Source organism: Bufo gargarizans, chromosome 7 (genome assembly GCF_014858855.1).
Source record: "Bufo gargarizans isolate SCDJY-AF-19 chromosome 7, ASM1485885v1, whole genome shotgun sequence".
NCBI lineage: Eukaryota > Metazoa > Chordata > Amphibia > Anura > Bufonidae > Bufo > Bufo gargarizans.
The window spans coordinates 153027457-153053048 of NC_058086.1; the positions used below are offsets into that span (position 1 = coordinate 153027457).

At 42.0% G+C, this 25592-nt stretch overlaps 1 protein-coding gene across 4 annotated transcripts in view; it reads left to right on the forward strand.

Annotated features, from left to right (window-relative positions):
- Positions 1-3827: 3827 nt before the first annotated feature.
- Positions 3828-25592, forward strand: part of LOC122943960 (calcium-activated chloride channel regulator 1-like) — a 66711-nt gene continuing 44946 nt past the window's right edge. Inside the window, exons 1-5 of one of the 4 annotated variants that reach the window (XM_044302118.1) lie at positions 3874-4004; positions 12703-12861; positions 14662-14799; positions 22247-22397; positions 22579-22687. In XM_044302118.1, the coding sequence (XP_044158053.1) occupies positions 14665-14799; positions 22247-22397; positions 22579-22687 (395 nt within the window). In that variant the 5' untranslated portion in view covers positions 3874-4004; positions 12703-12861; positions 14662-14664. Of the gene's footprint in view, positions 4005-5745; positions 5855-12702; positions 12862-14661; positions 14800-22246; positions 22398-22578; positions 22688-25592 lie in introns of all 4 variants that reach the window. The other 3 variants (XM_044302119.1, XM_044302117.1, XM_044302120.1) reach the window with 3 other exon arrangements.

Below are 25592 nucleotides of genomic sequence, written 5' to 3' on the forward strand. Positions count from 1 at the left end.
AATGCTGGGAGTAGGGCTGCAGTAAACTCTTATTTTAGAAATCGAATATTCTATTGATTATTTTTACAATTAATCCAGTATTCTAATAAGAAAAAATGAATTAATAGACTGTTTTACTTTATAAAAACTCATCAGACCCCCTGCCCTCAGTCCCCCAACACCCTTCGTTCCCCCCCTGTGTGATCAGCTCAAGTGCTTCAGTTTTCCCCCAGTGCCCTCAGCCCCCCCCCTTGTGCTATCACTTCTACCCCCTTGTGACAGCAGCTTCCCCCCCCCCCTTTGTGTCAGCAGCTCTCATAGCATTGGTTGCTATGATGCTGTGCAAGGTTGACGCTTAGTCGCACCAACTTGCCTTTCCAGCAGGGGCGCCGCCGACACTCCATTGTTCCGCTCTGCGTCTGACATCACACAGCGAGTCAGGTCACGGCGTGCGTACGTCAGGAGGTCAGTGCAGCGCAGAACCATGGATGTGCTGTGGAGTGTCCGGAGGCCCCCTGCTGGAAATGTGAGTATTGCAGGCCAGCGGGAGACCATGGAGTGGGAGTTAGGGCTCTTTCACACCTGCGTTATTGTCTTCCGGCATAGAGTTCCGTTGTCGGGGCTCTATGCCGGAAGAATCCTGATCAGTTTTATCCTAATGCATTCTGAATGGAGTGAAATCCGTTCGGGATGCATCAGGATGTCTTCAGTTCTGGAACGGAACGTTTTTTGGCCGGAGAAAATACCGCAGCATGCTGCGCTTTTTGCTCTGGCCAAAAATCCTGAAGACTTGCCGCAAGGCCGGATCCGGATTGAATGCCCATTGAAAGGCATTGATCCGGATCCGGCCTTAAGCTAAACGTCGTTTCGGCGCATTGGCGGATCCGACGTTTAGCTTTTTTAGAGTGGTTACCATGGCTGCCGGGACGCTAAAGTCCTGGCAGCCATGGTAAAGTGTAGCGGGGAGCAGCATACTTGCCGTCCGTGCGGCTCCCGGGGCGCTTCAGAGTGACGTCAGGGCGCCCCACGCGCATGGATGACGTGATCACATGGCACGTCATCCATGCGCATGGGGCGCTCTGACGTCATTCTGGAGCGCCCCGGGAGCCGCGCGGACTGTAAGTAAACCGCTCCCCGCTCCTACTATGGCAACCAGGACTTTAATAGCGTCCTGGGTGCCATAGTAACACTGAAAGCATTTTGAAGACGGATCCGTCTTCAAATGCTTTCAGTACACTTGCGTTTTTCCGGATCCGGCGTGTAATTCCGGCAAGTGGAGTACACGCCGGATCCGGACAACGCAAGTGTGAAAGAGGCCTAATAGCAAGCGCTTCACTTCTGCTCCGTGGTCACATGACACAAACGAATCTTTGATGCAAAAAATTAGCATCAAGGATTTTTTTTGTGGCTAATTACTCGATCTACTCGAGTAATCGTTTCAGCCCTAGCTGGGAGTTGTGATTTCACAGCAGCTGGAGTGCGGGGGATTGTTGATCCCTGGACTAGCATATATACATGCTGTCTTTGGCCCAATAAGAGGGTTAAGAAAACATTACCTTTTTTATTTATTTTTTTACCCTTTCCCATCCTCCGACAATACACGTATTGTGGAAGTCAGGTCTTTATCGACGGTGCCCGCTCTCAGGGGAAGACTCGGAACTTAAAGTGGCCCTGGAAAAAAAACTAAAAGAGCCCCTATGCTGTAGGTGGGTCCAAACTGACATAAGGAAAGACACGTAGATGGGACAAGCAATACCGTAAGGCAGAACAAATTACCACCCCAGCAGACCCAAATACCACAGTGCAGCACAAAATACTGCCGCCCTCGTTGCAGTATTCAACTGAGGAAGGCGATGCAGCTGAATTCAGGTAGGCACCTGCAGCTGCCGGCCAAGTGCACAAATACCTGCTGCTCCTAGCTGTCATTACTACTGAGCGCTTGAGATCATTATATAGGAGGGCTTGGGTAGGCCTCTGGGGCATCAGCCCACAGAGAAATTTCTCTGTGGAGTCTATGGCTAGTCAATCGCTGCCCACTCAACAGCACAGCGGGCATCATACATATTGTGGGTAAATGATCAACTATTATTAATTACAGGCATATCCCAAGAGTCCTTTTTTCTTTCTGAAACCAGACAAACCCTTTAATAAACATACAGCTGAGACATGCCCTGTTATGAAAACTCCAGCAACAAGCTGCTACAATGTGGAAAACATACAATACCAGTGAATGTATGGAGTCCAGTGGTTTTACTGTACTTAGAGGACCTTTCACCTCTCCTGACCTGCCTGTTTTAATAGCTTCATGCATTTCCCATGTAATAACAATTCTGGAGCATCTATTCTTATGGCTCTATATTGTGCCATTCCTTTATTATTTTACTAGAAGTTATGAATGAATTGCTAGCAGTCTGCAGTAAGGGTACAAAGGGGAGGTAACCAGTTGGGGGCGTGTCCCTACACAGACTCACTCTATCGAATCAGTGCTGCCATTTTCAGACTGTGCAGGTACCGCCCCCCCAACCTGTTACCGCCCCTCTGTACCCTTACTGCAGACTGCTAGCAATTAATTCATAACTTCTAGTATAAATAATAAAGGAATGGTACAACATACAGCCATAAGAATAGATGCTACAGAATTGTTATTACGTGGGGAAGGAATTAAGCTATTAAAACGGGCATGTCGGGAGTGGTAAAATGTTCTCTTTAAGCCGGATTTACATGAGGTAATTGTTAGGATAATTATCTGCAATAACCGCTAGTAAAAATTCTCGTTCCCGATAACTGGCACAAGTTTCCGCAGATCACTCGATGAACGTGCAAAACACTCGGGTGTAATCATTTATGCCGACACCTAAGTCATTGTTTCTGGGCAGCTGATCGTGCTGTGTAAACCGTGGCAGTGAGGTTTATTATCACCCACATCTGATGTCCCTGAACAGACTCTTCTACGCGTGTGTTATAATGTTCAGGCATGCAAAGAAAAGAAGCCAAGGACAGCACAGAAAGGGGTGACTATGCCCTATTGATGTTTTGCCCTCGATGTGCCCCATACCAGCAGTGCGGCTCGCCTGTGTACTAGACTTTGTCGGCTTTTCTCCAATCTGTCAATCTTGCTGACTATATGAGATCTAGCAGAGGCATAGCTATAGCTAGTACAAAGGTAGCAGTCCTACTGGGCCCAGGAGCCAGAGGGGGTCCAAAGACCCTTGTGCTACATAAGAAGACATCGGTATTATAGAAAGTGCATGATGGTCAAGTTACACCTCCGGCTGGAGGGAAGAGGAAGGTCAAGAATTTGGCATGGGGGGGGGGGGGGGAGGAGAGATTCCATTTTTGTCTCAGGCGGTACAAAGGCTATGTGCTTCCCTTTCCCTAGCCACAAAGTACTGAGGAAAGCGGGGCTGAACTCTGGCACCAGGGCCCATGAGCCTTTAGCTACGCCCCTGAGATCTAGCATTACTTAGGATCTTCTACCGTACGTTATTACTCCTTCCCAACTGTAGTAAAGAATCATCTGTCTCCTCTGCTAATTTAAATGGATTGCACAATGAATGCAATCGATGAACATTTCCACCTCTGCTATTTTTTACTGTGGAAAGATAAGCCTATGGTTTTTATATATTTAGTTAACTTATTACTTTTATTTTTTTATTTTATCAGTTTATGAAAAATCTGCTACCTGTATGTTGTGCATCACAAAGGAGTCGTAATGCACATGATAGCAATTTTAGGAGAAAAAATGGAACGTACCTCCCGAAAAACATAAAACAAGCCCCAAACCGGTCTCTTACACGGACACACCCTGACTTGCATAATGCCAAGCCCAAATTAAACAAAGCAGCAGAGCTTGAAGATTTTCTAGGAGCATGCCGGCTGCCATCCATCTCCTGAGTTTGCTTTTCATTTACTGGAAGATACAGACAGTATGGTGCGTGCAGCTGAGGAACCATGGTTATGAGAATGTGATTATCGCTGTACAACCACAAGTGCCAGAAAATCCACAAATCCTCACCGCCATTAAGGTAAGGAGGGGGACATTTTGGGATTTCATGCAGTCACTGCATTAAATCTATCAACTTTCTACATGTCTTTGTGCTGTAAAGAGGTTCTAGAACCGAGGATCTCCAGAGTTAGAACTTGATCATTGATTTACCTATGATTCAGTATTAGGATTTTGCTTCTAACAAATCAAGCTCCATCTTTATCTGTGTTTCCACTGGTGATGAGTGTTGGAGGTATGGGGGAGATCAACACAGTGACAAGTACCTCGCTCAGCTTACTCTCTGTTCTAAAAGCTCTGTATCTCCAAGCTGTATTGGTAATGGTAACATTTAGTTTAAAGGGGTGAGCAATGAATAATGATACATTTTTGTAACTAGCAAATTTCTAAATCATAAAAAAAAAAAACTGCCTGCATCCACCTAAAAAAAAAAAAAAAAAATCTGTAAAGTCCTGACCACTAGGGGTCTCACTTTCACCTAATTTGCAGCCCATTGCCTATTGTCAGGCACGATCAATCCCTGGTAAAAGACACCAAAGGCGGCTCCCAGGAAATGGGGGGGCGTGTCGGAGCTAGCCTAGATCCTGAGCCTGATAAAAGAACTGCTTCTACATAGATTTTTGAAGATTACAGGATCGTCCTGTGTGTCTGTCAGTGTGACTTTCCCCCTCATCTGTTCTGTGAGCTCCGGAGCTGAAAACAAACATAGTGGGAAGTGGGATCCCAGTACACTGCTGGCAGATTCCACAGAAGGGAGACACACCTTGCTTGTGAGAGAAATGCATCTAGCTGGGCAGTTGAAACAGAATAATATGACTGAAAAATACATTAGAGAAGCCCACAAAGACTTACTTCTTCACAGTTCTAATTGTACAAAGAAGCACAGCCATTATGCAAACTTTTTTTTGACAGCTCAGGTACGCTTTACGTCTTTAACACCACCATAGGCTCATCAACCTCTTCTTCCGCCTGTAGTGCCGGGAGTACATGGCGTTGTTAGTGATGTAGCTGGGGTGTGCTAAGCTGGCTGGGCAAGTGCCCCTGGTACCTGATATCCAAAGGTGCACCTTTAAGCCACTCTGCCTTGGCTAGGGTAGTTTGATTCAGGACCAGGCTGGAAAACTGAGCACTTCCCTTTAGTGAAAGGAATCCTAGCTATGACTCTGCCTCTGGTACTGTTCTGGTTTTGCAATTTTCAGTATAGTCTTTGATAGATAAAAATGGCACACTGCAGAGAGGAACTAAGCAGGAAGGCAAGCAGGAGGTGTCAGGCCTAGCGATTAGAAAAGGAATAGGAAAACCAAAAGTGAGCACTAAAGGAACACAACAGTGATAGGTGAGGTATCCGAGGTACTAGACAGGTCAGATACTAAAGCGTTCAGGGCTGCAGTTAGAATCCATGAAGCACTAATCCTGCAAGATGTTGTCAGGAAATAATATCTGTACAACAAATGCACAATAATAAACAGAAGCCAGGAAAGTTTGTACCCTAATCACCTGGAAATAGGTGTAAGGACCTCCAGGAAAAAGCATCATGTTGCATGTTCAATATATTTTTACTGACATCTCAATGGCATTCACAGACTCAGCTGAGATATGCAGTGGAATATTTAGGCTTTGTCTATAGTCCTAGAAGGGCTATTTTCCATAGAACTCAGGTGGTTGTCATGGTTGATCTCAGCCCAAGGTAGCAGATTCTGCCGTTTATCTTGATGAGCACTGATACAGATTCTGCTGTAACTTGATTGATCCATTTATTCTAGTCACTACCTTGAAGATGGATCCAGAAGAGAGGTCTAAGGGAATCCTTAAGTCTTTGCACATGGCTCTCCAGGACTTCAAAACAAATAATACACCACAGTCAGAAATAATGTAAGTTAGTAGGCCATGGAGGAAGTGGCACACCTACGTTAGTGTTCCCATTTAAATGGAGATCTGAAGCCATTAACCCTTTAAATAAATCTTTTACATTTTATATCATTGGTTGTGAAGGAATGTATGGGCACCCTTCCAAAACTCCTCTTTCAGATTTTACTTTACAAAGTCCCTATAATATTTCTCCATCTACATAGAAGGCCTCCGATCTTTGTGTGTCTTTCCTGTAACGACCAAAGAAATGTATTGGTTGCAGGCCACCCTGACCACCTATGTACTACAGAGCACCAATCCCGATGTACATCTTTGATGTTCTACACATCTCTGCCTTCAAACTGTACACTATGAGTTGACTTCAAAAGTCTCTATTAACAAAAATCCCACCATTATCGGCATTCTAAATACGCCGACACGTGTCATTGTTTTTTCTTTTTTGCCACCTTTATATATTCCCCAGTTCCCAGCTTGCTAAGGCTAATTTGTATTCTTGGTCTCACCAGAGAGCAGGCATCCTACATTAGATATGTGGTCTGTGACAGGAAGGCTAAACCACTGGCCAAGATTGAGGTGGTGGTCTGGTATGCCTATGGGCAAAAACTAAGATTTTGGGAATCACTACGTTCTTTGATATTACTAGGGTCATCACCCCTTTAAAAAACCTTTGTGTCCATAGGGTTCTATTCTAGCAAGAAATACCTTTGGATTGGGGAAGGGGCAGCTGTGTTGGGAGAAAAGATGGCTAGAAGGTTGGAGAACTGTTTAAACTAGGGACTGGGGGGAGGGTAATTACGTTATAGGATGGAAAGATAGTGCAGATAGAAACCGGGTGCAAGGTAATGGGACTGGGAGAGAAATGGAAGGAGAGACTAGAACAGTTCAGAAGGAAAAGGGGTATGGTAAAAAAAATATACATAAACCTCTTAATTGTATGTACACTAATGCTAAAAGCCTGACTAATAAAACTGGTGAATTGGAATTAGTGATGTGTGAGGAGAACTATGACATAGTGGGAATAACTGACACATGGCTGGATGATAGCTATGACTGGGCGGTTAATGTACAGGGTTACAGTCTGTTTTAGAAAGGAACACAAAAACCGGAGAGGGGTCGGCCTTTATGTTAAGTCCTGTATATAAGTGAGGGACATGAACATGTGGAGTCACTGTGGGTAGAAATACATGGAGGAAAAAGCAATAATAAAATACTAATAGGAGTTTGATTCTGCAAACAATTCAGTCACCCCTGCGCTGCCGCTGCCATAAAGGCTAATCCTTATGTCTATACGACCCTGATAATACTCAGGGGGGCGCTGCTGGTACTCCGTGTGAGCTCCCTGTCTGGGCTCACAAAAATTATCTTAATCAAGGAAGAAAAGGGTTAATAGGAGCCCCGTGCTGGTCAAGACACTAAATAGCCAGTGAACCATATATCTCTTTTTCAATAGTCTGTGCTTAGTAGGAGGGGAGGTTATCTCACCTCACTTTGCGTGTTCTCTTTTTCTCTCGTCCGGTGTCTGCAGGCAGGCTTTAATCCTCTGCTGATGGTGGAATCTTCTTACTTCTTCTGTGTACATGCGCCGCTCCGGCCGGTAGCTGGCATGCGTGCGGGGAAGATAGTGAAAGTTAGTACGGGGGCACTTTGGTGTGATGTCACAGCTCCAAGTACGGTTGCCTTCAAAGAAGAAAAAAACATCCAGAGTCCACAGAAAATCTGCTACTAAACGAGATAGATGAGGCGGCAGATCATAATGAGGTGGTTATTATGGGGGAATTTAACTACCCAGATATAGGCTGGGAAACAGGTTCTTGGCAAAGACAATTACCTTTCCCAACTGGTTCAGGACCCAACTAGAGGGACTGCCATACTAGACTTAGTATTAACCAATAGACCTGATAGAACAACAGATGTGTAGGTTGGGGGACAACTGGGAAATAGTGACCATAAAGTAATAACCTTCTAATTGTCATTCAAAAGAGTGTTTCTTCAAGAAGGAACAAAAATACGAAACTTCAAAAAAGCTAAATTTAGCCAACTAAGAGTGACAATAGGCCTAACTAACTTGGACAAAGTCCTCAAAAATAAAAATACAGCCACAAAATGGGATATTTTTTAAAAGCATCCTAAAATTTAATTGTGAGAGCATATCTTATGGGAATAAAAGGTTAAGGAGCAAGAAAAAAATAATGTCGATAAATAGAACTGTAAAGAAAGGAACAAAATAGAATATGTAAAAAATAAATAAAAGCAGCCAAACTAGAGACTGAGCGATGAAATGCCAAAGAGAGCAAAACTAACCCTAAAATGTTCTTCAATTATATAAATGGTAAAAAGTATAAATCTGAAGGTGTCAGCCCTCTACAAAGTAATGAGGGGAAGTTGCAGAGAGCGATGAGGAGAAAGAAAAGCTATTAAATATTGTTTTCTCCACTGTATTCACTGGGGAAAATTAAACTGTCAGATGAAATGCAGAATGTAAAAGTAAATTTCCCATTAAAAGTGCCCTGTCTGATCCAGGAAGAAGTACAGCGGTGTCTTAAAAAGATTAAAATGGACAAATCGCCAGGACCAGATGGAATACACCCCTGTATCCTAAGAGAATTAAGTAATTTCATAACCAGACCCTTATTTCTGATATTTAAGGACTCTATACTGACAGGGAGTGTTCCACAGGATTGGCGCATAGCAAATGTGGTGCCAATATTCAAAAAGGGTCCACAAACAGAGCCCGGAAACTATAGACCGGTAAGTTTAACATTTGTCGTGGGTAAACTGTTTGAATGTTTTCTGAGAGATGCTATCTTGGAGTACCTTAATGAAAATAAGCAAATAACGCCATATCAGCATGGGTTCATGAGGGATCGGTCATGTCAAACTAATTTAATCAGTTTCTATGAGGAGGTAAGTTGTAGACTTGACAGCGGCAAAACAATGGATGTCGTATATCTGGACTTCTCCAAAGCATTTGACACTGTACTGTATGAAAGGTTAGTATATAAAATGAGAATGCTTGGACTGGGGGAAAATGTCTGTATGTGGGTAAGTAACTGGCTCAGTGATAGAAAACAGAGGGTGGTTATTAATGGTACACACTCAGATTGGGTCACTGTAACTTGTGGAGTACCTCAGGGGTCAGTATTGGGCCCTATTCTCTACAATATATTTATTAATGATCTTGTAGAAGGCTTGCATAGTAAAATATAAATTTTTGCAGATTACACTAAAATGTGTAAAGTAATTAACACGGAAGAGGACAGTATACTACTACAGAGGGATCTGGATAGACTGGAGGCTTGGGCAGAGAAGTGGCAGATGAGGTTTAACACTGACAAATGTAATGTTATGCAAGTCACCTGTACATACTAAATGGTAAAACACTGGGTAACACTGACATGGAAAAGGACCTAGGAATTTTAGTGAACAGAAAACTAAGCTGTAGAAACCAGTGTCAGGCAGCTGCTGCTGCCAAGGCCAATAAGATAATGGGTTGCATCAAAAGGGGCATAGATGCCCATGATAAGAACATAGTCCTACCACTTTACAAATCATTAGTCAGACCACACATGGAGTATTGTGTACACTTCTGGGCTCCTGTGAACAAAACAGACATAACAGAGCTGGAGAGGGTTCAGAGGAGGGCAACTAAAGTAATAACTGGAATGGGGCAACTACAGTACCCTGAAAAATTATCAAAATTAGGGTTATTCACTTTAGAAAAAAGACAACTGAGGGGAGATCTAGGGGTCAGTACAGAGATCTCTCCCATCATCTATTTATCCCCAGGACTGTGACGTGGGGACATCCTCTACGTCTGGAGGAAAGAAGGTTTGTACACAAACATAGAAGAGGATTCTTTACGGTAAGAACAGTGAGACTATGGAACTCTCTGCCTGAGGAGGTGGTGATGGTGAGTACAATAAAAGAGTTCAAGAGGGGCCTGGATTTGTTTCTGGAGTGTAATAATATTACAGGCTATAGCTGCTAGAGAGGGGTCGTTGATCCAGGGAGTTATTCTGATTGCCTGATTGGAGTCAGGAAGGAATTTTTTTGGCTTCTACCTGTTTTTTTTTTTGCCTTCCTCTGGATCAACTTGCAGGATAACAGGCCGAACTGGATGGGCAAATGTCTTTTTTCGGCCTTATAAACTATGTTACTATGATTGCTGATAACCAATGACATTATAAAACACTGCTTAGCTTAAAAATCTTATGCTGCTCAAGAACTGGACAAAATGTCTCATTTGAAACATAGGATTTCTTATATGTTACCAGGAAAAAAAGTTTTTTCACGAAGGTATAGTCCTATTGTAGTGTTTCTGTCCTACAATTACCTCCACATGCCGTGGCTGTGATTCTGCCAATGGCACAGTGACTCATAGATGGTGGAACTGCCCAGGTGTGTTTGCACCATGGGGTGACGTCTTTAAATGGATTTTGTATTCCAATGCTATAAAACACCTAACTGAGTACTACTCACCTTATCATCCCTTACGACTCCCGATACACCGCTTTGTCCTTAACAATCTTTGCATCCTTGCCTCCAGCGATGAGGTTTTGGCATTGATGTGACCTCTCTAACCAGTCACTGGCTGCAGTGTCCACCACTATTATCACCAGAGGAGCCTTGTGATTGGCTGCAGTAGTCACATGCCTGTGTCAAAATGTAACATCTGGAGGCAAGGATACAGAGACAAGTGGGGAACTGGGAAACAGTGACATATGAGCAGCAGGGTATTGGGCTTACCCAGTTTGTAATTTTATAGCATGTTGTTTTTTGTTAAAAAAATAAAAATAGAAATTCAAGGCTTTGGACAACCCCTTTAACTTGTTTAACACATTATGTTCAGCTTATATCCAAAGCAGCTTTTCTGTCACTGATCCAGAGCTCTATATGCCCGATTCACAAGCTTTACTGAGATTTTATGATGGCAGCAAGATTAGTTTATTCCAAGACTTTGGAAGTCTTCGGTTAAGTCTTCCATGACTTAACCACATTATGCACATGGAAGACTTGAATGCCTCTAAGCAAAATTTAATGCTACCAAGTTTCCCTTCTCTAGCTCCCTATCTACCTGTACCCCGCTACAACAATGAACAGTACTTTACATGCAATGAAGTAGACATTAGGAACTGGTGTTTTCCTGATAAGATGTTGGCAGGCCCGATTTTCCTACTAGGCCCCAGTGCACCTGCACAGTCCACCTTTCATTTTATTGCAAGACCATCTCCAAATGAAATAGTCTGGTCCTAGACCTTAGGGGTCTTGTTTTACTAGGCGTTCTTTGTAGAGTCAAAGCGTTGGCCCACCAGAGGATCCTCTGATACTTTGGTGGGTCAGTCTGGGTCTGGCATTATCACCTGCATAGAAAACATCTCTTATTCTGGAAGACCTATTCTCATGTTCTCTTCCTTCATAAATATATTAAAGTTGATCTGTCAGCAGCTTTGACCACACAGAACTGTTGACAGCACTAGATAAGTGACCTGGAAACCAATATATGAATGTTCTTTGTAGAAGCATAACTGAAAAAGGAAGTTATGATCTTTCACATGCTGTGATACCAAGTGTCTGGGGGGCCTTCTCTTACTCTAAAGTGCCCTAGGGTCTCTGCAGTGAATGTGCCCCAACCCCTCCTCCCCTCTGCTCTTAAGTGACAGCTCTAGTGTCCATCCAAGAGACAGCAAAGCTATCTCCAGGAGCAGAAGGGAGGCGTTGGGTTGTAGTCGCTGCAGAAACCCCAGGATACTTGGCATTGCAGAGCATGACAGATTAACATCTAGAAGGTTCACACTATATAGCCGTATGTGTGGAAGGTGGTGCACGTCTCTGGTGTCCACTTCCATGGATCCCTGATAGTACAAGTCTATCCAAAGGAAGGAACAGGCTAGTCCTGTTCCACCTCTGAATTTCAGCGTGACAAAGGACATGCGAGCCCGAAATGTCACTTGTTTACTGCTTTTTGGTGACATTGGATTCTCAATAGAGCTAACTGCATTGTAATTCCTGTTGGGTACCGTTTCTTCTTTTGGATAGACTGGAGCGTGTTTGAAAATAATTTTTCCTGGTCATGCTCCTACTCAGAAGATACACGTAGGCATGTTAAAACTTGTTTCTAGGTCATCTAAACTGCTAGAAGATTCCCTTCGACTTAATTGACTTGCAACATTCACTGTAATTTTTTACATTCTCCTTTTATATGACATGTACTAGAACAGGGATGGGCAAACTGCGGCTCTCCAGCTGTTGTAAAACTACAAATCCCATCATGCCCTGCTGTAGGCTAATAGCTGTAGGCAGACTGGGCATGATATGATTTGTAGTTTTACAACAGCTGGAGAGCTGCAGTTTGCCCATTCCTGTTCTAGTTCTAGGTTTATTCCTCTTTATCCATAAAAACACAATATTTCCGCTCCCATCTGGAGCTTTTTTCAAACACCTTGTGATATACACACACAGCAATTTAAATAGACCAGACACAGGTAGTAACATCATTACGAGCATAATTGACGTGGTAAAAAAGATGCATCATTGCAAGTAGGGATGAGCAAATTTCCGATTTTGAAGTTCTGGTTGTGGTATAATCTGAATTGCGTTATGGATTCCGTTACCACGGACCGTGACAGAATGCATAACGGAATGCCTTTAGAGGCATTCCATTATTCATTCCGTCATAATAGAAGTCTATGGCCTGTATAACGGATCGGTCCAGTTTCCATTATTCTGGAATCCTCTCCTGCATAACGTGTTTAAGAGTGTGGAGGATCACTGCTAACAAACAAGAAATATCCTACAGCTAAGAACTTCTTATTTAGGAGCGCTCTATCGATCTAATTGCCTCACTCAAACAGCCCGGCGGATCCAGATCACGTGACCATCTTGTGGTCACGTGTATACATTCGGTCACACAACAGACGCGCTTGGATACACGAGGGACGCTGTGAGCCAGAGAACCGAGCTACGAGAAGCACCTGCCCGTAACACCGACGGAGGACATCCCTGTGTGGTGGGTAAGTGAATTCAGAACCCAAGACAGTTCGGGACGCCGCACTCAGGTTCAGAAGACCAATTCCCCCCCACAGCATTTTCTTTGCTTGCAAAGACCTTTTACAATATTATACGCGACTGTATACACAAATAGACACTACTTTGCAACAAGACATTTTCAAAAAGTTATACTCCACTATTACCAGTTGCCGGGAAGGGAGACTACTCCACTGGATCCTATTGAAAAGTGCTATACAATAGAGATCTCTTAGAAGCACAAACAGTTGTACGGCTAAGACAGCCATTTATCATTTTTACTACCTTTTTGTCCTTTTTATTTCCTATTTTAACCATCTGTTTTTACATGGACTTAACTCACTAATTTTATCACCAAAGTCTGGTACCAGCTACTATATCTCACACACCTACTATTTCTTTACCCCATCCGGTATACACATCCAGTGTCCGGAGTCCTCACCCATTATTCCACGCCTACTGTCAACCAAATATACAAGTATTTAAAATAAAGCTATTTTATGTAATCTGCTACCTTTCTTAACAAATACTGCACTTCCTTTGACTGGGAGAGTCAAACCAGCAGTTTAGCACCTCCGCCATTCAGTTGAGCAGTTGAGCCATCTTTAAATCTACTATTTTCCAAAATATGAAATTCGCTCATCCCTAATTACAAGCATAATTGACAGTGGTAAAAAAAAAAAAAAATAGGAATAATATAATTTAATTCATCATAGACAAAAAGTTTAAAATACCGATAGAAATTCATATCATAAAACTTCATATTGAAAAACCAGACATGGTTACACCACAGTGCAGATATTGTGCAAATAAATGTAGCATACGAATTATGCAAATATAATCCTGGGAGTGGAGACATGTGCTTTATGTATATTTTATTGTTAAACTCAAAAACTTTGAACCATAAAACCAAATTATGGCTTGCTATTTTGCAAGGTGTGCGCATAAGAATTATAATTATGCTGTTCGCTATAGTCATGTAGAATATTGACATACTTCTGGGTATAACAGTGGATGCTAAATTCTAAAAACCACCAACTACCAACTGGCATATTCATCTCACTTTTTTTTCCCTCTTATGGAGAAAGTAACATTAATTACACCTCATTAAAAAAAGAAAATCTAAAAAAATGTTAAAGTGCTGTGCAGATGAATTGTATAATATATCTTCAGAAGGGTATAGTTACACACAGCAGATTTGTTGTTTGTGATCAGTGGGCCTATGGCTCCCGGGCTCTTTGCTGATCCTGCTTTTTTCTTGCACACTGTAGCCACCACTAGAGGGAGCTTAGGCGCTTAGTGAATACAGTTCAGTAGGAGCTGTTTAAGTCTTCTGTAATTGTCAACTTACAGCACTTACAAGCAGCCACAGTTTAAATCTATGATTGTGTAAAGGGAAACAGAGCATTTGAAGCTCTTGCACAGAAAAATTGGGAGTTTTGACCTTTAAATCATACTTGCCAACTCCTGGAAGAGCTGGCAAATCTCGTGGGAACAGCTTTCTCCCAGGAAGCCAGACCTCATAATTTACATTTTAAATTTACAGCGTTGGGATGCTGTGTCATTAGATGCAGCCACGGCCAGTAAACATGCATAGGGCATGCGTGGTCCCACAAGAAAGGGTGTGGCACAGTAAGAAAAGGGGTGGAGCTTGTAAGAAAAAGGATTGGGCCTTTCAGAGGTTCCCTCAGAGGCTGCAGGTCAGAATTTGGAAAGGATGCAGTGAAGTTAAACCTTTGGACGAAGTTGTGGGTGCAAATTTCACCATGGTTTGTTTCTGTTGTCAGGATATGGTTTCTGAAGCATCGTTTTACCTGTTTAATGCCTCTAAGAGGAGGTTCTTTTACAGAGAGGTGAAGATTCTTATACCAAGTACATGGCAAACATTCAATTTTCAGAGGCCACGATATGAAGAACATCAAAAGGTATTTTGCTGTTATGTTTCTCTTTTTCTGTTTTGTATTCTTGTTGCTCTATACAGTGTACTCAGACAATACTGCCATACTGTGCACATAACTAATTCAACATAAACTGTAACATACACAAATACCATACCTAGTCAAAGTATACCTCCCAATTTTTGAAAAGTGCAAGGAGGGACAATATCAGCGGCATAGTGAGCCACGGCAAATGTTTTTACACTAGGTCCAGTGGTGTAGCTAGAAATGACTGAGCCCCTCTGCAAATTTTTGAATGGGGCCCCCCTCACCCAGTAGATTTTTCACAAACCCTTCCTTTCATGCCGCCCCCACTACTGTGGCTAGTAAAGATCGCTCTCTCAGACCAGGCCCTGCAGCTGTTCCATCCTTTTTCTACACTGTCTATACTGTCACTATATATAATTTCATTGTGTAATACTGTTGAGGGGGCCCTGACAAAATCTTCCTCCTCCTTGATGGGCCCCTTCTGAGTCAGGGCCCCAAAGCAGCCGCTTCCCCCTATAGCTACGCCCCTGACTAGGTCACACATATAAGTCCAGCCAATACCTATATATGCACACCCAATGTGTATATATGCACACCACAGCAGTTATTCCCCCTAAGGCTACTTTCACAGTATCGTTTTAGTTTTCCAGTATTGAGATCCGTCATAGGGACTCAGTACCGGAAAAAAACGCTTCAGTTTTGTCCCTATTCATTGTCAATGAAAACATAACTGAACTGAACGGAATGCTCCAAAATGCTTTCTGTTCAGTTTTAGTTCCCATACCGAAGAGCAAACCACAACATGTTGTCGTTTGCTTTCCGTCCTGGGATGCGGAGCAAGACTTCAGTTTTCTCTGACACAATCCGACACAATAGAAAATGGATTTGTCCTCCATTGACTTTCAATAGAGTTCATGACGGATCCGTCTTGGCAATACAGATACAATACAAATGGATCAGTTCATAATGGATGCAGATGGTTGTATTATCAGTAACGGAAGCGTATTTGCTGAACCCTGCCGGATCCAGTAAAAACGCTAGTGTAAAAGTAGCCTTAATGTCCATTTCACAATAGAATGCTTCTGTAGTGCCCCCCCTACAATAGTGCAGCCCCTGTAGCTTACATAAAATAAAAAAGTAATACTCACCTAGCCCCGTTCTCCTCTTGAATGGAGCATATCCTCCCTATCTACAGGAGTGATGTCACTGCATTGTACCTTCCTGTTGGGGAGCAGGTAGCTGTATTTATCTGTGGTCCGGGCAGGACTGTGGCGAGTCCCAATTTTGCTGTAACTGTATTTGTGACCTCTCTAGGTGTTTGGTGGCATCCTTAGGATGCAGATACAGTCGAAATCGGACTTTCCCGCTGGATCCAGGAAGTTTTTTTTTACTTTAGCTCTCTTATTCGTAAAAAATAAGAGGACTTTACGATTACATAGTAACATAGTTTATAATATGAATAGAAAAGAGACCCCCCCCCCCCCCCCCTGCGCTCCTATTGTATGGATCTGTGTAAATCTACCTGTATGGGGAGATCCTGCTGCTCAATGTCTGGTAAGGAGCTATTGTTCTCCTTAGATAAATGTATACAAAATGGATATATCACCCGTGGGAGATATGGGACATAAGCGCTGGAGTACACAGTCCAAAACAGCTAATCCTTTAGATGAGTATTAAGGTTAGATACTAGTCTGAATAAGTGTGTAATTGGCTGCAGAAATAAGTATGCCAGTGTGACTGGTTATAGGGATCAAAACATGTGGTCAATAGGTGGAGGTGACAAAAGGCATATAGGTCAGAGAATATGAGTATTGGTACTGAAAATAAAGCTGTGAGTGAAGGGTTAATGCTGATATTCCCAATATCATTGGTACCTTGTCCTTTCCTCCAAAATGTTCTCTGGGTGAATGTTCAATGTGCCGTGTTCTGAGTTCTTCTCGATGTTCCTGTAGGGATGCTGTTCTCCTTTCAGATCGCGGCGTTCTTCTGCTCACCTGCCAGCTGCAGCGCGGCCCCGGCCAGAAGCACGCGCAGCGCGAGGGAGCTTGGTCTGTTACCCGGGAGACCGCTTACGGTGACGTCACCGGTGCAGGTACGGAAGCCTCCGTAGGACAAAAGACTGTAACCTACGCGTTTCGGAGCCTATTGGGCTCCTTCGTCAGGGTTAGTCTGTTAGTTGTACATTGGAGGCTTTAATAGCTTGTCCGGTTTCCCATGGCAACAGGCAAACGTTGATCTTGAAACAGAGAAGGTGCCAAACTGTCAATCTACAATGGACATACTAAGTGCTATTCATTTCCCCATGGATTTTTTCAAATGTTCACTTATGTGTTTGTTTCTTTATTTTTGCATTATTTGGGATTAGGTTATACAGGAGGGTGACAACTTTGGTCTATTTTGGTTATATACATATCCATAGAACACCATCAATATCTTGTTTTGTAATTATTATTTGTTTTTTATTATTTGTTTTTTATTTATTCTCTACTTTTTGGGGGGCTTATTAGATGTTTATTTATTATTGAAATGCAAACAATTCTATTTCCTGGTTGAGTCCGTTAGGGGCCAAACTATTGCATTTAAAAATCCATTTGCTCTCAATTCTGGACATGGCTTTGATGTAATCGCCTCCCCTCTCGTCTTGTTTGACTTTTTCTATGCCCCCAAAAATAGATCCTAGGAATTTGCCCTGATGAAATTCTGTATAGTGACGTGAAAGTGGATGATTTTCGGATTTTTTATTTATATTATTAATGTGTTCCCTTAGTCTGACTCTCAGTTCTCTTTTAGTTCGCCCCACATACATTTTACCGCACCGGCACTTAATATAGTAGATGAGTCCTTTGGTGTGACAGGTAATAAAGTCCTTTATTGTGTATTTGCCTTGTGGGGTATCTATCTGAAATATGGGTTTGACCTGGTGCCTCAGGATCTTACAGTTAGTACACAGTCTACAGGGATAAAAACTTTTAGGCACATGTTTTCAGGATCCCTTTGTCTTTCTTGACGGAGGGGGCCACCAGATTGGCCAGGTTTGGGGCTTTTTTAAAAATAAATGTAGGGTTATTGGGGATCTTATTCCCAATGATCTTATCATATTTCAAAATATCCCAGTATTTGTATATGATTCTTTTAAAATTATTTACCCCTACACTATATGTTGTAATGATGGGGATTTTGATATCCTCGGAATCTTCAGGGTCATTATTGTCTACTTTTTTCCTGGATTTGATGACTTTCAGTCATTGGTGACTAGAGACCTCCTCCATATGACCCAAAAAAAGAAAAAAGGACCCCAGAATCTAACTAAGAGTGAGACCAGAGCCATCAGATCCTTACAAACTAATAACCAGATTATTATTAAACCAGCCGATAAAGGAGGAGGACTAGTAATACTAGATTTAGATGATTACCACAAAGAATCTGTAAGACTCCTTTCAGACGCAAAAACATACAGGAAATTACCAGGTAATCCTACAAACCAATACACGTGCAAATTAAACCAACTAATCTTAAAAGGTAAGAACATGGGTGCACTTTCTAAAGAAGAAACACTCTTCATCAACAATCAAACCCCCAGAATACCCCTATTCTACTATTTACCCAAAATTCACAAAAATAAAACTAATCCCCCCGGTAGACCTATAATCTCTGGAATAGAAGGCCTCACCTCCAACTTATCCAAATACGTTGATGTTATACTACAAGATAAGGTATTAAAATTACCTGCATACCTGAAAGATACCAAGCATATCTTACAAATATTAGAGGGTATCCAGTGGCAGGCTGACTTTATCTTGGGCACTCTTGATGTCACCGCCCTGTACACAGTGATTGAAAAAACAAAGGGACGAGAAGCCGTGGAACATTTTTTTTTAAAAAGACAGTACTATGTCAGGTGACCAAATAAATTTTATAGGCGATTGTATCATGTTTATTTTAGACCATAATTATTTTAAATATGGACCTGACTTTTACCTCCAGACGTGGGGGACTGCGATGGGGACCAGATTCGCACCGAGTTTCGCAAATTTATACATGGGCAGATGGGAGGAGCTTACCATCTTCCCCCATGGCAGGCTCGGTGCGGGTCTGGTCCTCTGGAAGCGGTTTATCGATGATATTGTTTTTATCTGGCAGGGGGACACCACATCCCTTGACAGTTTTTTAACGGATTTAAATAAAAATGACTTTTATCCAGAATTCATCCCATCTTATAATAAAACCCAGATCAACTTCCTTGACCTGAACATTTTTATTGAGAATGGCAAATTGCATACCAAGACATACCACAAACCCACAGACACCAATGGATTTATTCCCCTGGACAGTTGTCACTTACCTATATGGCTAAATAACATCCCCTATAGCCAATATATAAGAGCACGTAGAAACTGTACTACTAAGGTCAACTACCAAGAAGAGGCTGAAAGGCTAAATACTAAATTTACAGAAAAAGGTTATAAATTAGAAACACTTACTCCCATTATTAGAAAAAGTAGAAGAATTGGATCGGGACACCTTATTGGAGGACAACAAATCCAGGAAAAAAGGAGACAATAATGACCCTGAAGATTCCGAGGATATCAAAATCCCCATCATTACAACATATAGTGTAGGGGCAAATAATTTTAAAAGAATCATATACAAATACTGGGATATTTTGAAATATGATAAGATCATTGGGAATAAGATCCCCAATAACCCTACATTTATTTTTAAAAAAGCCCCAAACCTGGCCAATCTAGTGGCCCCCTCCGTCAAGAAAGACAAAGGGATCCTGAAAACATGTGCCAAAAAGGTTTTTTTATCCCTGTAGACTGTGTACTAACTGTAAGATCCTGAGGCACCAGGTCAAACCCATATTTCAGATAGATATCCCACAAGGCAAATACACAATAAAGGACTTTATTACCTGCCACACCAAAGGAGTCATCTACTATATTAAGTGCCCGTGCGGTAAAATGTATGTGGGGCGAACTAAAAGAGAATTGAGAGTCAGACTAAGGGAACACATTAATAATATAAATAAAAAATCCGAAAATCATCCACGATCACGTCACTATACAGAATTTCATCAGGGCAAATTCCTAGGATCTATTTTTGGGGGCATAGAAAAAGTCAAACAAGACGAGAGGGGAGGCGATTACATCAAAGCCATGTCCAGAATTGAGAGCAAATGGATTTTTAAATGCAATAGTTTGGCCCCTAACGGACTCAACCAGGAAATAGAATTGTTTGCATTTCAATAATAAATAAACATCTAATAAGCCCCCCAAAAAGTAGAGAATAAATAAAAAAAAAATAATAAAAAAAATAATAAAAAAATAAAAATAATTACAAAACAAGATATTGATGGTGTTCTATGGATATGTATATAACCAAAATAGACCAAAGTTGTCACCCTCCTGTATAACCTAATCCCAAATAATGCAAAAATAAAGAAACAAACACATAAGTGAACATTTGAAAAAAATCCATGGGGAAATGAATAGCACTTAGTATGTCCATTGTAGATTGACAGTTTGGCACCTTCTCTGTTTCAAGATCAACGTTTGCCTGTTGCCATGGGAAACCGGACAAGCTATTAAAGCCTCCAATGTACAACTAACAGACTAACCCTGACGAAGGAGCCCAATAGGCTCCGAAACGCGTAGGTTACAGTCTTTTGTCCTACGGAGGCTTCCGTACCTGCACCGGTGACGTCACCGTAAGCGGTCTCCCGGGTAACAGACCAAGCTCCCTCGCGCCGCGCGTGCTTCTGGCCGGGGCCGCGCTGCAGCTGGCAGGTGAGCAGAAGAACGCCGCGATCTGAAAGGAGAACAGCATCTCTACAGGAACATCGAGAAGAACTCAGAACACGGCACATTGAACATTCACCCAGAGAACATTTTGGAGGAAAGGACAAGGTACCAATGATATTGGGAATATCAGCATTAACCCTAAACTCACAGCTTTATTTTCAGTACCAATACTCAAATTCTCTGACCTATATGCCTTTTGTCACCTCCACCTATTGACCACATGTTTTGATCCTTATAACCAGTCACACTGGCATACTTATTTCTGCAGCCAATTACACACTTATTCAGACTAGTATCTAACCTTAATACTCATCTAAAGGATTAGCTGTTTTCGACTGTGTACTCCAGCGCTTATGTCCCATATCTCCCACGGGTGATATATCCATTTTGTATAGTTTATAATATATTATTACACTCCAGAAATACATCCAGGCCCCTCTTGAACTCTTTTAGTGAACTCGCCATCCCCCTCCATAGTCTCACTGCTCTTACTGTAATGAATCCTCTTCTATGTTTGTGGAGAAACCTTCTTTCCTCCAGACGCAGAGGATGTCCCCTCGTCACAGTCACAGTCCTGGGGATAAATAGATGATGGGAGAGATCTCTGTACTGACCCCTGATATATTTATACATATTTATTAGATCGCCCCTTAGTTGCCCCTTTTTTTCTAAAATGAATCACCCTAATTTTGATCATCTTTCTCGGTACTGTAGTCCACCCATTCCAATTTTTTAGTTGCCCTTCCCTAAACCCTCTCCAGCTCTGCTATGTCTACATGTTTAAAAAAAATAAGTATCCCCTGCTTACAGTGCCCAATGAAATGAGTGCAGTTCTCTGTTAATATCGCAGCAGCACTCAGGTCTACACATGGGCCCTCTCTCACAATGTACAGAGTTTCACTGCTAAAAGTGGCTTCGTAATATCCCATTAATAGTGCTATCATAGTCAGCTAATAGCATATTGATTTAGAAAGCTAAATTTTTTCGGGAGGTCCTCAAGGTAAAATGGGGGCCATTTATCGATCTAGGATGTCGCAAGTGAGGGCCTATGTGCCAGTTCCAACAGGGTTCCAGCACAATCCTAGAGTTGGAGGGGGAGTAGATAAAAGGGAGCGGTGTGGAGTAGGAATCATGTACTCTATGTGGCCAAGACCGCGTGATATGTCTTGGGGAGCTACTGCGGTTGAGGCAGTGTGAGGACCTAATTAGGAAAGAATAAATGACCCTCTTAAGTGGGACGGGACCAGCACACTGCACCATTGCTTTTCAGAGGTTCCCTCGGAGGCTGTAGTTCAAAAGTTGGCAAGTATGCATTAAATATACAGTGAATGATGTGCCCTGCTGTTTATACATTGGTGGGGTAGGCTATGTGTCGAGGGAAGCCTTATGGTGACAAAAAGTCGCACAGTAAAATTCAACTGCGGAGCTCATAGTCACTGTGGCCGAGTTGGAATTGATGTAGTGGCTGAGCTCCCCAACCTATTTAGGAGCTGTCTAGAGGTGTTATTTACACTCTGTATGGCTGTATTATATGGGGTGAAGTGAAATTTGGAAAATTACAGCAGTATAATATATCTGCAAAGGGGTATTTTTGGGCTATAGCTGGAATTACTGTATATTTTTATTTATTCGTTATTTTTCAGGCAAGTGTTATTATCAGCAGCCCTAACATAAATTATGGAAATGATCCATACACTGTACATTATAAAGGCTGTGGAAACAAAGGCCAATACATACACTTTACTCCTGATTTTTTAGTGGATGATAGCCTCCTTCCAGTTTATGGACCAAGAGGTAAGATTTTTTTATTTTTATTTATTTCCTCCTAAGAATACCACTTGGTGTTACGTGTCTGGAATTGCGAGTCCTTTTTATAAATAGTTGTAAGCTCTTGTATATACAATGCACACCTTATATTGTACTTTATTTTTCTGGACTTTACACTTATATACTTTCCATTCTTCACTTTCTTTAGGAAAGGTATTTCTCCATGAATGGGCTCATTTTCAGTGGGGGGTATTTGATGAATATAATTATGAGGAGCCCTTCTATGTTTCCGTTGACAATAAGATGAAAGCAACACGGTAAGTTTATGAGGCTTTTAAGAGCCTTTATGGCATTTTGAATGATTTTGTTCATTATGAGTCATTATTAATTAGTGTATGGTGTATAATGGTGCTTGGAAGTTTAAAACCCTTCCAAATGTTCTATGTTTCTACATAAATTTCACCTAAAACTATCAGATTTTCACACAAATCCTAAAAGTAGATAAAAAATAACCGAATCAAACAAATTAAAGGGAGTCTGTCACCAGATTGTGACCTTATAGACCGCTTACATAGCGCTCTAGCATAGCAGTCTATGATTCTAATGGTACCTTTGATGTTTGCTTCTGAAGTTCCCCCAAGGCAAAAACGGACTTTTATTCATATGTAAATTAGGGCTCGCAAGTGCCCAAGGAGGGGTTCACCTCGTTGGAGCCCAGGCTGTTCTGCCTCTTTTTTCATCATATCCCCGCCCCAGCCTCTTCCTCTGCCTGCCCCGCTCTTCCTTTGCGTCCTCCAGATTCAATGATATGTTACTTTTTGATATAGATTCAAAATCTGTTTGAAAAAATCCACGGTCATGTGAATGGCAGTTCGGACTCCCTTTGGAGAAAATGGGGCGTGGATTACGTATGGACTTTGGAGCAGAGTATGTGCCAAAATCCGCATGAAATTTCCGCTGTGTGAACAAACACTTAGGATGCAAATGGTTAAGGTGAAGGCTAGACTTGGGTATGGAGTATATGGGATCCACTTTGTTTTCACCCTCAACCCCAGCATGGAGGCATCGACTTTGCTGCAAGATGATCTCCAGGTTGCAATCCCCAAAATAGTCCCCAAATGTTAGTGGGACACAGCATCGGCCAAGTGTCATCACCAGAAAAGTGCACAGACCAGAGTCCAGGGATAGGCTGGTTTTCAGAAGTTGGAACAAAGTTTGAGCCAGGTACAACAGGAACTGGAGCTGTTCACCATGAGTGACTGGCGTGTCCATGCTCTCCCTATCACAACTCAGGAGGCAGTTGAAGGATGCAACTGAGCATGTGCAGCCTTCTCCGGACAAAGAAATAAGAAAAAGAACAAACAGCAGATACATTTAATTGAATAACTCACCAGTAGAGATGAGCGAATCGAAGCTGTTGAAGTGGAATTCGATCCGGATTTCAGGAAAAATGCGATTTGCAACAAAGGTGAATTTCCTTGCGATTTATGGTAACAAATCACATTTTTTTCCTAAAGTGGCTGCTGCAAGCATGAGGACATGGAGCTAGGAACTCTGGGAAGGCAGGGTCGCCCATAATGCCATGCATGCAGCCAATCAGCAGCCAGCCAGCCCTGTGATGTCACAGCTCTATAAATAGCCTCAGCCATCTTTGAATCTGCCATTTACCAGTGTACTTAGTGCAGGGAGAGACGTCGGCAGGCACTAGGGACAGTGCTAGAAAAAACTTCATTGTGCTAAAAATCTTTTTACAAGTGCAGGGAAAGATTATTCAAGGTGTAGGGAAAGGATAGGGAGGAATCATTCCACCAGATTTTATATAGAACAGGGTTCAGTAGGGGAGGTTACAGCCTGGGTAATGGGAACAATCAGATTACACTTTGCTGCACTGACTGGGGATCCAAATTGCCATTATACTGCTCTGTAATTCCAGCAAACCATTCTTGTTATTGGGGTGCAAGTGCTGTTTGATACAGCCAATAACAGGGTGCAGTTGTGCGGTGCAGTTATATGTTCTAAAGCATTTTTTGGCTTGTATTAGTGGGAAAAAAGGGCTTATTAGCCGTTGTGTGGTGAAGTGAGAAAATTATAGCCCTTTTTGTCATGTATTAGTGACAAAAGAAAAATATATTTGCCATTGAGCGGTAAAGGTTCATTGTACTACAGCCATTTACAGGCTGTATTAATAGGATAGATACGTACGCCCTATTAGCCGTTCTTTGGTGAATTGTGATTGCTGTATTTATTTTTTAGGGTGTATTAATAGGAAAGAGAATACGGGAAAATTGATGGGTGATTGTAGACCTCCTTTTGCTGTACAGACCGAATTACGTTGATTAGCGATTCAGTGGTGAAATTGTTTAGTGAAACAGCCTTTTTTGGGGAAAATTGATGGGTGATTGTAGACCTCTTTTTGCTGTACGGTCCGAATTACGTCGATTTAGCCATTCGTTGCGTTTTTTTTTGGTGAAACAGCCTTTTTTGGGAAAATTGGTTTAGTAGCTGTAACTACGGTCAAGGACAATATATGTCCTTTACGGCCCACTGGGTAAATGTGGTTTCTGCCCAGCCACACAGGCAACTTGGCCAGGTGATGCCACTTCTGCCTCCACGTTCTCACACCGTTGGTCCTGCGACAATGTTCGCCTCTACCTTCTCATCCTTCAGTGTCCTCAGCCTCCACTGCAGGGACAATTGAATACTGATGCATTACTGACCAAATGCTGACTGAGTGAAGGCTGACAGACAGGATCAATTTTTTGGGGGTTATTGTTCTGACGGATCAGAGGAAGGGCAAAATAATCTGTGACGTCATCACACACTGCTGACACCCTCTCCACTCTGTCGGGGGGCTCTACTTGTACAGGGAGTGCAGAATTATTAGGCAAGTTGTATTTTTGAGGATTAATTTTATTATTGAACAACAACCATGTTCTCAATGAACCCAAAAAACTCATTAATATCAAAGCTGAATATTTTTGAAAGTAGTTTTTAGTTTGTTTTTAGTTTTAGCTATTTTAGGGGGATATCTGTGTGTGCAGGTGACTATTACTGTGCATAATTATTAGGCAACTTAACAAAAAACAAATATATACCCATTTCAATTATTTATTTTTACCAGTGAAACCAATATAACATCTCAACATTCACAAATATACATTTCTGACATTCAAAAACAAAACAAAAACAAATCAGTGACCAATATAGCCACCTTTCTTTGCA